The sequence below is a fragment of the Macrobrachium nipponense genome, chromosome 20 (genome assembly GCF_015104395.2).
Source record: "Macrobrachium nipponense isolate FS-2020 chromosome 20, ASM1510439v2, whole genome shotgun sequence".
Classification (NCBI taxonomy): Eukaryota; Metazoa; Arthropoda; class Malacostraca; order Decapoda; family Palaemonidae; genus Macrobrachium; species Macrobrachium nipponense.
The window spans coordinates 66,664,405-66,680,532 of NC_061089.1; the positions used below are offsets into that span (position 1 = coordinate 66,664,405).

Here is a 16,128-nt window from a genome sequence, read left to right on the forward strand (position 1 = left end):
TATCCCCCATACTTGCAAATTTATGCATGGAATTTGTAGAAACTGAAATCCTCTCCAAATGTGATCCAAATCTAAAACCACTCATTTGGGTCAGATATGTCGACGATGTCTTCGTAATTTTCCAAGGTAATCAAATAGACTTCGAACAGTTTTTGAGATTTGTCAATAGCATACTACCTTCCATTCAATTTACAGTAGAATATGAAGTAGAAAATAAGCTGCCCTTTCTGGATGTTTTGGTATACCATGACCCTATTTCATCTAGTTTTAAATTTAGTGTTTACAGAAAAGTGACTAATGCTGAAGCTTATGTCCACTTCTATTCTTTTCATAATAATGAAGTAAAGCAAAATATAATGATAAATTTCATCCTAAGAGCCTTGAAAATATGTGATCCTGAATATATTGACAGCGAATTTAATCATATAAAAGAAGTTTTTGGAAAATTATGCTATCCAGAAAATTTCATAAATAATGCCTTCACTAAAGCCAAAAGGATTTTCTATATAAAAAGTCAATATGAATACAAAAAAGAATCTAAAAAGTATCTAACCTTACCATTTAATCCCAACTTACATAATATTAAACAAACAGTAAATGAAAAAGGTGAAGAAAAGGTCAACCTGGTATTCAACTATAAGAATACACTCAAAGGCTGTCTCATGCAAAATAATAACTCCAACCAAAGCTTTAACAAAGAAATTGGTGTTTATGAAATACCTTGTCTGGATTGCGATAAGAAATATTACGGAGAAAGTGGGAGGGGACTACCAATCAGAATCAATGAACACAAAAGAGCTTATAATTTGCATGCTGAGAATAATGCACTAGTCTCACATAGTTTAAATGATGATCACCGCATTAATTGGAACGAGTCAAAAGTAATTTTCAATAGTAAGGATACAGGTATTAGAAGGTTAGTTGAAGGAGCAATTATTAACAGGGGTCTCTCTATGGAAGGCAATAAAGCCTTTACGCAAGAAGACTTTATTTTGAATGAAATAATTTTCTGTCAGTTTATCAGGGATTATAACAGATATAGGTTGCATGGTAATAACACCAATAATCTAGCCACCTCTGATACTGCCGCTGCCTCATCTTCTTTCGTTCAGGTAACAGAGACCCATCCCGTGTCCCTAGTTGCAGGCGCCCAAGCTGCTATGGATAACATATCAAACGATTCAAGAGACGAACCGCCACTTCGAAGATCTAGGCGATTAGCTGGTTTGCCGTTGGAGAACGAGGGGATAACGTGAAGAGCCAACTACATCATCAAACAGGCTATTTGTAAACTAGTCGAAAAACAGAGTTCTTGTATGGTCACTGTTAGTAATTGTATTCAGATTGACAAGGAGGACCGTGCAGGTCTTCGAAAGCTCTCTGCTTTGTATTTTAAATAACAGATCAGACATATTACTGTGGATTTACTTTTCCATTTTATTTTATTAACTCATGTGATTATGAGGTTTCTTTGGATTATTATTATTATTATTATTATTATTATTATTATTATTATTATTATTATTATTATTATTATTATTATTATTATTATTATTAAAGAGCTACGGATGTATTTAAATTGTCGGTCTCGCTTCGTACACCAAATACAAGACCATAATTTTTTCCCAATAGCACCAAGCAATCTAGTGCAAAATAAAATGCATTATTTTACGTAATTCGCAATGAATTTTCCCACATTTTATCATTGTATCTATCTAGGTTATCTTGTCAAGTTGCAGCGTGGGAATCGGGTAGTGATTATTAATATAAGAACGACGAGATCCGGTTTATTATTGTTGCTCACTTGCAATGTGCAACGAACTTTGATATATGCAAGAAAGTATACGAACCACATGGCTCATTAGACCTAGTTTTTATTTATTCTATTTTATTCAGTGGATTTCTTCCATCAGTGTGTATTTTGATAACATAATCACCAGTTTCAGTTTATTATCGCTGCTCTGCACAGCGAACTAGATAACCGCCGGTGAGTATACGAGTCACATGGGCTGACTTATTAGACCTACTGTAGTTTTTTCTTTTAATTCAGTTGATTTTGAACTGCTAGTGTTTTATTTTCTAAGTTTATTAAGTGGATTTCTCTCAGCATTTGTAGTGTGGTTTAATATCCGTGTATCTTGATATAAAATGAAGAAAGAAGAGCGTGAAAACATCTGGTAGTACTAGTATCACGGCTCCATTGTGTGAAGTGGTTATTGAATGTACGAAAGAAAACGGTGTTTTAACTGTTTTCATCTACGTTAAGCTACTTAGATATCACGTCCCATTGGTGTGACTATTTACAGGAAAAAGAAATGGAGTTTTAAATGAGAGAATATGGCTAAAAATAACGAAAGAAAACGGGGACTTCTGATAAAAAAGTAATTTTTTGATAAGCGTCACGTCAAAGGTTGCAGTTGCTGTGACGAGAAGTCTTGCTTGTGTGCAAGTTGGTGGGGGGGGGGGAGGCGATGTTTTATCGGTTTGTGGGGGTGGGGAGGGGGTTCTGATTAGGCTACTGCTTGCACGACACCGATAACGATAATTTATTCTTGTTTCTGAGCGTTTTTAGTGGTAAAAGCTTCTCAAATCTCTTTTATTAGTTGTAAATGTAGCTGTAAAAGTGTTGGGTATAAATGGCAATGATTCTATTGCGTGTGGAATGAGAAACATCGAGGATATGACTCAAGTGTCATAAAGATTTTTTTTCGTAGTTTATAGTTTCACCATGTGATATTTAGGGAAAGAAACTATCAAAAGTCGAGTTGTAATAAATATTAGTATTTTTTCAAAACGTTCGTTTGTGATTGGTTAAGGTTTGTATATATATAATATATATATATATATATATATATATATATATATATATATATATATATATATATATATATATGTATTCACCAACTAATAATTCAATTTTCCAATGTTCCAGTAATGGCTGACAGAAATCGGCAAATATAACCTTCACAATCTCGTAAAATATTCACAATAACGGAAAGTATTCAAATGTATTCTGGTTTGCCTGCACGACACTTGGAATGTTGTTCTATGTTGTAAAGTGTTCTTCTACGTAATATTTTGCACGATTATGTAATGATTTAGCCATTGAAAACTTGGAGAATTGACGTGCATATAGGCCTATGTCAGTACGAATGTCTTAAATAATATATCATGCGTTCCTTGAGGTTTGAATACGGAAGTAGAATAATTATTGATGTATTGCCTCTTTTTTAAAGTATGTGGGTACGAAATTGGTTCTCCTTTTAGGGACTTTAGGTGGGGTCTGTGTCCTAATCCTTTAAATTTTCGGAAGAGAATGCAGTATATATTAGTTTGAAATGATTAAGGATTTAGTTCATATTACTAAGCAGTTTTTCCTTGGCTGTTACACTCGTTTAGATCTAGGAAAACTTTGATTGTGGAGCCATTTTCATATATAATTTGCTAGGTCCCATTCCAATTAATCTTATCCCAAAGTAACTTGCTTTCAGGTAATGCACAAGTGACCTAATTTCACGTAGGCCTAATTGCAAGCTACCAACTTTCGACCAACGTCGAAAGCGACCTTAATTATGAAGAAAGTGATCTGAATATGACGAAAATAATCCCGATTTCAGGTCATGATGAAGGTGGCTGCCAATCTGACGTTCATGTTCACTGAAGCCGGGGGTTTGCTGGCCCGTTACAAGGCTGCCAAAAAAGCTGGATTTTTGGCGGTTGAGTGCGCCTTCCCTTACTCGGTGCCCGTTGAGGATGTTGCCAGCGTCCTTAGGGAAACTGGGCTGAAGCAGGTCCTCATCACTTCGTATCCTGGTGAGTTAAATGAAGGGGAACTTGATAGATCAGTTGGGGTTTTGCCTGGTGGATGTTGCTTAGTAAGACTAAATCTGACGTCATGTTATGAGTCTAGGTTTAGTTTTATTTTGCTTTGATCAGATGGACTTCCAGTCTGTGTGAATATGACTGTGGTTATTTTGTGTGTATTGTTTGGTTTTGTGAATCTTTGAATTTACACTCGCAAATTCAAGATTGTTTATATAGAGAGTTAGGTACGCGCGGTGGATATCAAATGGATAGAGTTCTCAGTACCACTAAATCTGATGGCATATGAGTCTAGGTTTAGTTTTAGTTTGTTTCTGTCTGATTGTAATTCCAGTTATTTTGTTAATGATTTTTTTATTATATTGTGGTTCCTTTGTATATATAGCTTAGTTTTGTAATTCCTTGAAATTTATAAGAACGTTATGTAGAGATATACAAGAACATATTAGATACTGTGGTCCAGTTGCTCCTAGACTTCTCTCACGTAGTGACTGGAATATCTGACTGGAACTTCCATCTCTTCCAGACTCCACTGCCTGGAACAGTTAATTTCTTTTACAAGAGTCGTAGAATACCAAAACGAAGCGGCTAGTGGTTATATTAGCATTGGTTCATCTGAAATTAGATACTTTAGCTGATTTTACGTTCGGGGTGTATTTTATCTTTTACTTTGAGTCGTCTAATTAGGATTATCTCCTTATCTATATCCGTGATATCTCTTTAGGCTTAAAATTAGTTAATTTTTCTAGGCCTATGGCCCTGAAAGCATATGCCTCTGAGGAACCCGTATGTAAGTTAGAAAGGTTCATATATATTCTTTTAAAACTATTTCAAATGAGTTTGTTTTTGTTATTCTTAAAATGTATCATATTTAGTGATAGATAACCCATTACAAAAAAAGATTTAAATAAACTCTCTCTCTCTCTCTCTCTCTCTCTCTCTCTCTCTCTCTCTCTCTCAAAGTGAGACCAGGGATGGGTAAAATATACGTAAAGTTTGAATAATAATAATAATAATAATAATAATAATAATAATAATAATAATAATAATAATAATAATAATACGTGGGGCCGTGGCAGAGGGGGGTTAGGTCGTCAATGTACTGGTTAAGCAACATTGGGGCTGGTCAGTCGTTGGATGGGTGACCGCTCTCCTCGGCGTTGATTCCTTGGGAAGACGGTCAGGTACTTGGAGGTCGTCATCCAGCAACTGACCACCACAACGACAGTAACCAATAGCCTGAGATTGGAGCTACAGAAGCAAACCAAAGGAAGAAATGGACAAGAGAAGAAAATAAGGAAATATGGAGATGCTACATCAGAAGCAACCCGACGGAGAGAGGATATAGAAGAAGGTTGGTCAGCATCTGGAATGAGAGGAATAACACCCCCCAAACAGAGCAGAGGCTGGCAGACCAAGTAAGGAACATAAAGAAAAAGAACTGGCTCTCCCCAACAGAAAGAGAAGAACTGGAAAGGGAAATGTCACACGACAACGAATTACACGAAGACGAACTGAGAGACGATTCCACAGAAGACGACAGGGATGATGAGGTATCAAACAACGACACACGAAGAAACACCGACGAAGTAACAGAGAGGACGGAAGGGGTAGAAAATATTAGACAATGGATGGAGCCAGATACAGAGAGAACAAAGATCCCCTCCGTGAAAGCCTACAGCACCAAGAAATTAAGGGAGAAAACAAGTGATGTCAATGAAATAATGGGTATAATACACACCACCAGTATCACAGAAACAAGTAACTTGGCATATGCAGGAGCAAGATTTGTAGCAGAACTGATGGGGATTCGAACACCAACACCACCAGCACAACCAACCCAACAGAAACCAAAACAGCAACCTCCTTGGAAAAGGCGCCTGGAAAAGCAAATCATGGTGATGAGATCTGACTTGAGTAAACTGAAAGAGATGGCAGAAAAAAGGCTAAGAAGCAAAAAAACAAGGGAGGAACTCAACGAGAAATACAAAGTACAAGAGAGGGGACTAAACAACACAATAGAAGTTCTAAAACAGAGGCTTGTGGCCAAAGCACATAAGATCCAACGGTACGTGAAGAGGAATAGGGATACCAACAGAACAAACTATTCGGAACCAACCAGAAAAGACTATACAGCCAACTAAGAGGGGAAGACACCACCAGAAAAATTCCTGAAGCCGAACCAAGTAAAAGACTCTGGGAAAACATATGGAGCAATCCGGTATCACACAACAAACATGTAACATGGCTCCAGGAAGTCAAGGGAGAAGAAACAGGGAGAATAAAACAAAGATTCACAGAGATCACGACAGACACAGTCAAACACCAACTAAAGAAAATGCCAAACTAAAGCCCCAGGTCCCGATGAAGTCCATGGATACTGGCTCAAAAACTTCAAGGCCCTACACCCACGAATAGCAGAACAACTCCAGCATTGTATCTCAAATCACCATGCACCCAAATGGATGACCATAGGAAGAACATCCTTTGTACAAAAAGACGAGTAAGGGAAATATAGCCAGTAACTACAGGCCTATCAACTGCCTACCAATAATGTGGAAGTTACTAACAGGTATCATCAGTGAAAGGCTATACAATTACCTATAGGAGACAAACACCATCCCCCACCAACAGAAAGGCTGCAGAAGGAAGTGTAGTGGCACAAAAGACCAGCTCCTGATAGACAAAATGGTAATGAAGAACAGTAGGAGAAGGAAAACCAACCTAAGCATGGCATGGATAGACTATAAAAAAGCTTCGACATGATACCACACACATGGCTAATAGAAGGAGAGGGATCTTCCAGGGCGACTCACTGTCCCCACTACTCTTCGTAGTAGCCATGATTCCCATGACAAAAGTACTACAGAAGATGGATGCCGGGTACCAACTCAAGAAAAGAGGCAACAGAATAAACCATCTGATGTTCATGGACGACATCAAGCTGTATGGTAAGAGCATCAAGAAAATAGATACCCTAATCCAGACTGTAAGGATTGTATCTGGGGACATCAGGATGGAGTTTGGAATAGAAAAATGCGCCTTAGTCAACATACAAAAAGGCAAAGTAACGAGAACTGAAGGGATAAAGCTACCAGATGGGAGCAACATCAAACACATAGATGAGACAGGATACAAATACCTGGGAATAATGGAAGGAGGGGATATAAAACACCAAGAGATGAAGGACACGATCAGGAAAGAATATATGCAGAGACTCAAGGCGATACTCAAGTCAAAACTCAACGCCGGAAATATGATAAAAGCCATTAACACATGGGCAGTGCCAGTAATCAGATACAGCGCAGGAATAGTGGAATGGACGAAGGCAGAACTCCGCACCATAGATCAGAAAACTAGGAAACATATGACAATACACAAAGCACTACACCCAAGAGCAAATACGGACAGACTATACATAACACGAAAGGAAGGAGGGAGAGGACTACTAAGTATAGAGGACTGCGTCAACATCGAGAACAGAGCACTGGGACAATATCTGAAAACCAGTGAAGACGAGTGGCTAAAGAGTGCATGGGAAGAAGGACTAATAAAGTAGACGAAGACCCAGAAATATACAGAGACAAGAGAATGACAGACAGAACAGAGGACTGGCACAACAAACCAATGCACGGACAATACATGAGACAGACTAAAGAACTAGCCAGCGATGACACATGGCAATGGCTACAGAGGGGAGAGCTAAAGAAGGAAACTGAAGGAATGATAACAGCGGCACAAGATCAGGCCCTAAGAACCAGATATATTCAAAGAACGATAGACGGAGATAACATATCTCCCATATGTAGGAAGTGCAATACGAAAAATGAAACCATAAACCACATAGCAAGCGAATGCCCGGCACTTGCACAGAACCAGTACAAAAAGAGGCATGATTCAGTGGTTAAAGCCCTCCACTGGAGCCTGTGCAAGAAACATCAGCTACCTTGCAGTAATAAGTGGTACGAGCACCAACCTGAGGGAGTGATAGAAAACGATCAAGCAAAGATCCTCTGGGACTATGGTATCAGAACGGATAGGGTGATACGTGCAAATAGACCAGACGTGATGTTGATTGACAAAGTCAAGAAGAAAGTATCACTCATTGATGTCGCAATACCATGGGACACCAGAGTTGAAGAGAAAGAGAGGGAAAAAATGAATAAGTATCAAGACCTGAAAATAGAAATAAGAAGGATATGGGATATGCCAGTAGAAATTGTACCCATAATCATAGGAACACTAGGCACGATACCAAGATCCTTGAAAAAGGAATCTAGAAAAACTAGAGGCTGAAGTAGCTCCAGGACTCATGAAGGAGTGTGTGATCTCCTAGAAACGGCGCAGATAGTAAGAAAAGTGATGGACTCCTAAGGAGGCAGGATGCAACCCAGAACCCCTCACTATAAATGCCACCCAGTCGAATTGGAGGACTGTGATGACCATAAACAATAATAATAATAATAGTAATAATAATAATAGTAATATGTGAAGTCACATAGTTCATCAGTATTCGTCTTACGACTATCAGTTGCGTAGAAGAAATGCTATAATCAGGACATGTTATCAGATAAGACCTCACGTCTTCGGTTTTGGTGAACTGACTCTGTCGAATTGATTGATTGATTGGTCGTTACAAGTGGCGTAGCTTTCTCAGAATGAGATTAAATAAGTCTAGACCTTTTTAATTTTATGGCAGTGACTGGAGAGAGAGAGAGAGAGAGAGAAGAGAGAGAGAGAGAGAGACTTGTCAGTATCGATTAGAAACAGAAATGATTTAAATGAATTAAAGAAAGTGTAATAATATATAAAGTTAAGAGAGAGAGAGAGAGAGAGAGAGAGAGAGAGAGTTTTGAACGGTAAACCACCGGACAGTGATAATAAGGCCTTTCCTATGACTGTGAGTGTTTCGGTTAGCTGTTAACGTTAAAACACGGAACTATGATAATTAGGCCTTTCTTATGAACTTACAAATCAAACAGTAACAATAAAGCCTTTCATATTTGAACTATATTTCAGTGCTAAACCACCCATAGAAATGGAAGAAATTTGTGAAAAGATTCCTTCTCAAAAAGGAAAAAATAAAATGGATAAAAACCGAAAAGCATCATACTACTGGTGCTGTGAATTTCGAAAATCTTATAACTGCAAAGGAAGAGCAGTTACCAAACTTATGAATGAAGAACATTTACCAACAAAATTTGAGAAGCACAATCATGCTTCTTGTTGCAAAAATAAGAAATGAAATAACACGTATATATATATATATATATATATATATATATAATATATAATATATAATATATTATATAAATGTTTATGCATATATGCAATAAAAAAATCGCTAACCTGTTTATATAGTTGACATTTTTTCCTAAAACCTTGACGACAAATTTCGCAGGTGCATATACAGAGAGAGAAAAGCGAAATCCGTACGTGCTGCGGTTTCACTCCCCAGCTCGGATTTCCGCGCGGAATCCTCATCGAATATTGAGCGTAACATGCGGTCTACCAGCGCAGGAGGACAGAGAGAGAGAGAGAGAGTTTTGTAGAATTTTACTGGTATTGCTTGGAACTGTTTCAATTTATTTATTTTATTTATTTATTTAATTATCTTTGAGAGAGAGAGAGAGAGTTTTGTCAGCATCGATTAAAAACAGAATGATTTAAAGGAATTAAAGTGCAATAATATATAAAGTTGAGAGAGAGAGAGAGAGAGTCTTTAGGATCAATAACCTCTCTTGCTAATGTCCTTAAACTGTAACATATCTGTCAAGTTTTGCTTCCTGAATATATTTTCCCACATTCCAGGTCCCGTAGGGTGATAGTAGCGCCGTCAGTGCGCCCCATGTGGTACACTGTAGGCGTTACTTAAGGTTCTTACAGCGTCGCTATCCTTTTAACTGTACCTCCGTTCATATTCCCTCTCTGGATTCCAATCCCAACTCATTCCATGTTCCAGGAAACCTGGAAGAAGGTGAGCTGGGGTTCGCCGCTGTTCCAGGCCAGGAGGAGCGGTTTAAAGAGTCCCTGGAGAGGTCCATCGCCTACGCTAAAGGACTCAGTTGCCACAAGTGAGTTCCAGAGCTACTTTTAAGTCATTTTTGGTCAGATTTGAAGCCCTTATAATTATCATTGTCTTGGTCATAAGTGACATATATAGATTATAAGATTAGTTTACTGTATTCAAAGTAATAGCCCTACGTCACATTTAGCGTAATGCAAATACAATCTACATTCCAAATAAAATCGGCGGTCGTCCTGGTCTTGGCCTGCCACCTCGGTGGCCGCGAGTTCGATTATCGGGCATTCCATTGAGGTGTGAGAGATGTGTATTTCTGGTGACAGGAGTTCACTCTCGATGCGGTTCGGAAGTCACGTAAAGCCGTTGGTCCCGTTGCTGAATAACCACTGGTTCCATGCAACGTAAAAACACCATACAAACAAACAAACAAACAAACAGAGCACCGAGCTGATTAACAGCTCTCTTAAGGTTCGTCCTAAGGATTAGATATTTTTGACGTGGCTAAGGAGACCAATTGGTTACTTAGCAACGGGACCTACAGCTTCTTGTGGGATCCGAACCACATTGAGAAATGAACTTCTAGAACCAGAAATAAATTCCTGTAAGTCCTTGTTGGCAGAGCTGGGAATCGAACCCGGACCCTGTGATCGATAGTCGAGCACATAACCTACTCGTCCAACAAGAAACGAGAATCCTGTCAAGTGTAGGCAACGACTGCATTTCACGTGATACTAAAAATGAAATTGTAAATAATTTTTGCATCACATTGGCACAAGTTAACAATTTACGCTTGACATACATTTGCTGTTATACACTTGTAGATTTATTATATTACATTTTGATATTTTCATTTTAACTCTGCCCGTTTTCCCAAATTGCACTTGGCATGAATTCTGAAATCATTTTTTGTCACATGTACCTTTCTTCCCAAATACAAATTTGTTGCAGTTAAACGCTACATTTGTTATGTAGCAAATGACATTTAAAGACATTTTGTCTCCAGATGACATTTAGAGTTTTTTTCATGTTACATTAGCTATTTTTTTCCAAATTACACTTGACATAAATTTGCAGTGTATTTAGTGTTAATTTTTTTCTATTTAAACCAGCCATTTTTTTTCCAAATGTCCACTTGATATAGATTTGCCACAATACATTGAATGTTAATTTGTCAGATTCATTTGAGATTTTCCGTGTTACATTTGCCATTCTGCCCAAAAACAGGTTTGTTGGAATAGAACATTAAATTTAGCCTTATTTATCAACATTTTATATCCAGATTACATTTTATTTTTTTAATGTTTGGGCATACATTATTGCCAAATTAGACATGAGGCACATGACATAAACTGTAATACAATTGACACTGATTTGTCAGATTACATTTGAAATAATTTCCTGTCGCACTGCCCTTCTCCCAAAATACATATTTGTTGCAATTAAAGGTCGCATTTTGCATTATTTATCAAATGACATTTAACAACCTTTCAACTCCAGACTACACATCATGTCTGGCATGAGGAGTCATAATCATGATGAGGCAACCCATCTGGCAACACTTGAATCCAACCTGCGCTACGCCGTCAGTCGCCTGGTCGCAGAGGACATTGTGGGGTTTATTGAGCCGTTAAACCCAGTATCAAATCCTGGGTACTTCCTTAACAACTTTCCTACAGGTAATGAGATAATGCATAGCCTGACCTAACCTAAGGGTAGTATGCTGTTATGCAAGTAAACGGATAGCTAGCCTAACCTAACCTAGCCTACTGGTAGTATGCTGATAGATGGATAAATGCCTAAGTAACCTAACCTATAGGGGTAGTAGCTTCACATCAGCCGTGCATTTGATGTCTAGGCCAGTACCTTACGACGCTCATGATTGGCTGTTGATAAGCCAATCACAGGGCTGGAAACTCTCATTCTTTCAAGAGAGTTCACATTGGCAGGATGTATGTTCCACCTCTCATGAGGGATACGTCTTTCAAAAGTATCCCTCAGGAGAGATGGACCATGCATCCTGCCCGTGTGAACTCTCTCAAGAGATTGAGAGTTTCCAGCCCTGTGATTGATTTATCAACAGCCAATCAGGAGCGTCATAAGGGACGGGCCTAGACATAAGATGCACAGTTTATGGGAATCTACTTTAGTAATTGTGCCATGCGAATGAATAATCATCTACAATAACCTAACATGCATCTGATATCGTTTCAGCCGCGATGCTGATCAAGAAGATCGACTCCCCCAACCTTCGGCTCCAACTGGACATTTTCCACTTGCAGATGATCGCCGGAAACGTCGCCAACAACATACGAGAGCTGATGCCATTGACTGGTGAGTCGAGTCGATTTTTGGGGGTTTCACTGTATATATATATATATATAATATATTTATATATATATATATATATATATACACACACAATATTATATATATATATATATATATAATATATATATATATATATATATATATACTATATATATATATATATATATATATATATATATATATACATACATGAGAGACAAATACATATATTTTATACTATGTATAAAATAACACATATAACACATCTGATGATGATAATGACACAACAGTAATAATAATGAAATATGTAGATAAAAAATTAAAATGAAATATATTGAGAAACATTAAAATTACATGTATTTTGAAAAATTAGAAAATGAAGTATAACGAGGAAAAAGTCAAATTAAGTATATTGAGAAAAAATTCAAAAGAAATATATCGAGAAAAATTCAGATTAAATATTTTGAGAAAAATTTCAAATAAAATATATCGAGAAAATTTTTGATGAAATATATCGAAAAAATTAAGATAAATTATATCGAGAAAAATTCAAATGAAATATATCGAGAAAAAATCAAATGAAATATATCGAGCAAAAAAATATATCGAGTAAAATTCAAAAGAAATATATTGAGTAAAATTCAAAAGAAATATATAGAGAAAGAAAATAAAATCATATATATTAAGAAAAATTCAAATGAAATATATCGAGAAAAGTTCAAATTAAGTATATTGAGAAAAAATTCAAATGAAATATACAGAGAAAAATTCGAAAGAAAACATATTTGAAAAAAAAAAAAAATCGCGTAATATTTCACCCAATCATCACAAAATTCCTGTTGACCTCATTTTGTGAACCTCTTTCTGACCCAGGGCACATCCAGGTTGGCCAGGCGCCCCATCGCCACGAACCCTCATGCCCGGGTGAGCTGGACTATGTCTACGTCTTCGGGAAATTGAAAGAGGCAGGTGAGTTCATTTGCCTTTTCAGTCATTCATTTGCCATTTTATTGTCTTTTTTTCTATCTTTTCAATTTTCTTCTAATTGCTTTTTTGTTCATTCTTTTATTTATTACCTTTTCATTCATTTTCCTTTTTTCCCCCTTTTCATTCATTCATTTGCATTTTCAGTCATTCATTTTCCTTTGTATTCATTCTTTTTTTTATGTCTTTTCAATCATCCATTCATTTGCCCTTTCAGTCATTCATTTGCCCTTTTCTTCATTCGTTTTTTGTCTTTTCAATTGTTCATTCATTCGCCTTTTCAGTCATTCATTTGCATTTTTATTCATTCGGTTTTTTTTTGTCTTTTCAATCATTCATTCATTTGCTTTTTTATTCAATAATTTTTTGTCTTTTCAATTGTTCTTTTATTTGCCTTTCCATTCATTCTTTTATTTACCTTTTCATTCATTTTCCGTTTTTCCCCTTTTCATTCATTCATTTGCCTATTCATTCATTCATTCATTTACTTTATCATCCATTCATTTGTCGAGGAAGAGCCACGGGTGGGGCGGCTCTTACCCACCCCCTTGACCTCTATTCAAGACCCCTGGGTTCGATCCGATGTGAGGTAGGATGGAGTATAATTAAAACCACGATGTAACTGACTGTACGTTAAATATTAAACTTATAGCCCACATCAGGATCGATCACAAGGCTGTCGAGGAAGAACCAAAAGGGGGTTTCTAATTCCCTGGGATCGATCCCTATGTGAGGTCGCAATCTATTTCTGTTAAGTGCTCAAATTATTGCCCTCATTTTTCCTGTTCTCAAACCTTTAACTCAATTATTTATTTAAACTTACGCTTAGCGGTTTTGCACGTAGATATTCTTCCTACCCTGGGATCGATCCGAAAGTGAGGCATAAATTTAGTTTTATCGCCCACTCAGTTGAATGTATTATCTCCATTTTTATTTTTCTCAAGAAGGCTTTGTATTATGTACGTTGATTGATTGATTAATTCTACTTACTAAAAGTGAAGGCGTCACATATCTAGGTGAATGACGGATAATCAATAGAGTGATAAAGTAATTACACTTTGATTATCTGGCATTAAGTTATTGCCGTGTAATTATTCTTCATTTGCTTATACATTATGTATTAGTTTTTTTATGAGGTCCTTTATCAAGGCTGTTTATCTAACCTATATTTTTTAAAAATTTATTCTTTTTTTCGAATTAGATTTTTTCTTAGTTTTGTATGTTTTTCTTTTGTATACACACACACACACACACACACACACACACACACACACACACACACACACATATATATATATATATATATATATATATATTATACACACATGTATACTATATATGTATATATATATGTATATATATATATATATCTTATAAATTAATTATAATATATATTTTTTTATTAATATATATATTATTATATATAGATATATATTACACACATATATATATATATAATATATATCATATAATAATATATATATATATATATATAACCATTTTCTGCAATAATCGATAAACTTTTCAAATATCCACTCCTCACGAATCCATTACATAATTTATGACCGGAAACGCACCATTAACTTATTCGATATCTGCCAGTAAACCTCAATATAGACCTGCTCTTTACATTACCGGTAATTTACAGTGATTGAGCTGGAATTATCCAAAGCATTCCAGTCTGGAACCCATGGGTTGGAATTACCAGAGACGTTTCAATCTGGAATCCGTCAGTCTGCATTAAAATCAGTAGATCCAATTTCCACAAAGAGCAAACTGCTGTTTGCCACCTTATTTTATTGGATTATTATATTTTCGTATGGTATTTGTGGTCTTCTCACATTGTCCTTGTTTTTACAATTAATTTTGATATTGTTACATTCCATAAAATCCGTTTTTCTGGAGCTGACGGTACAAATATCTGCATCTGATATCGCCGGAGGTGCTATCTGGTTCCTGATTGGCCGAGGGAGTCGAGCAGCGCGAGCTCGGCCAATCATGGTTAGCCTGAGCAACATCGCCTGCCGATATTTACCGTTAGATGTGATATTTCTACATTTTATTATTATTATTATTATTATTATTATTATTATTATTATTATTATTATTATTATTATTTTTGCTCTATCACAGTCCTCCAATTCGACTGGGTGGTATTTATAGTGTGGGGTTCCGGGTTGCATCCTGCCTCCTTAGGAGTCCATCACTTTTCTTACTATGTGTGCCGTTTCTAGGATCACACTTCTTCTGCATGAGGCCCGGAGCTACTTCAGCCTCTAGTTTTTCCAGATTCCTTTTCAGGGATATTGGGATCGCGCCTAGTGCTCCTATGATTATGGGTACGATTATTATTATTATTATTATTATTATTATTATTATTATTATTATTATTATTATTATTATTGTTATTTTATTATTATTATTAATGTTTTTTTGTAGGATATGAAGGTTATGTTGGCGCAGAATACAAGCCATCTACCACCTCTGAGGATTCCCTGGACTGGATTGACAAATGTTCACTACAGCTGTAGTAGAGGAAACCTACTTTTAAAAGTACTTTAAGTAAGATTGTTATATCAGTTTAAAATCTAATTATTATATGGTATATAAGTAAGGATAAAAACCTTTTATAAGTGCATTGTTATGATTTTGTTTTACTTTTGGTCATAAACTTTAGTTAGAACAGTGTAAAGATGACTTGTAGTTTTTATTTTTAAATATATGACTAGTCTTCAGTCTTACCTAAGTCTTAGACATTTGAAAACTGTCAGCGTTTACTTTAAATCCTAAATTGATCAATTTTCACTCGATATATTCTTTATTTATTAATTTATTAATAAATTGTCGTCTCAAATATGATAAGCAGACAAATCTTGATATATTTAGTTATATAAGTTACTCAAAGCAAAGGGAAAAATATATTTGAAAATAAAGGTTTTAAACCACCTCTTTCTTTCAGTCCGTTTAAGCTTTGCCATGAGAGAGAGAGA

The 16,128-nt window shown here is 36.1% G+C and overlaps 1 protein-coding gene across 4 annotated transcripts in view; it reads left to right on the forward strand.

Moving 5' to 3' along the window:
* Positions 1 to 15,903, forward strand: part of LOC135227027 (putative hydroxypyruvate isomerase) — a 19,271-nt gene extending 3,368 nt beyond the window's left edge. For 2 of the 4 annotated variants that reach the window (XM_064266831.1, XM_064266815.1), the window contains exons 2-7: positions 3,618 to 3,813; positions 9,785 to 9,896; positions 11,345 to 11,523; positions 12,059 to 12,178; positions 13,028 to 13,123; positions 15,578 to 15,903. In XM_064266831.1, coding sequence (XP_064122901.1) covers positions 3,621 to 3,813; positions 9,785 to 9,896; positions 11,345 to 11,523; positions 12,059 to 12,178; positions 13,028 to 13,123; positions 15,578 to 15,669 — 792 coding nt within the window. In that variant the 5' untranslated portion in view covers positions 3,618 to 3,620 and the 3' untranslated portion in view covers positions 15,670 to 15,903. Of the gene's footprint in view, positions 1 to 1,798; positions 1,988 to 2,198; positions 2,223 to 3,617; positions 3,814 to 9,784; positions 9,897 to 11,344; positions 11,524 to 12,058; positions 12,179 to 13,027; positions 13,124 to 15,577 lie in introns of those variants that run through there. The other 2 variants (XM_064266823.1, XM_064266838.1) reach the window with 2 other exon arrangements.
* The last annotated feature ends 225 nt before the right edge of the window (positions 15,904 to 16,128 follow it).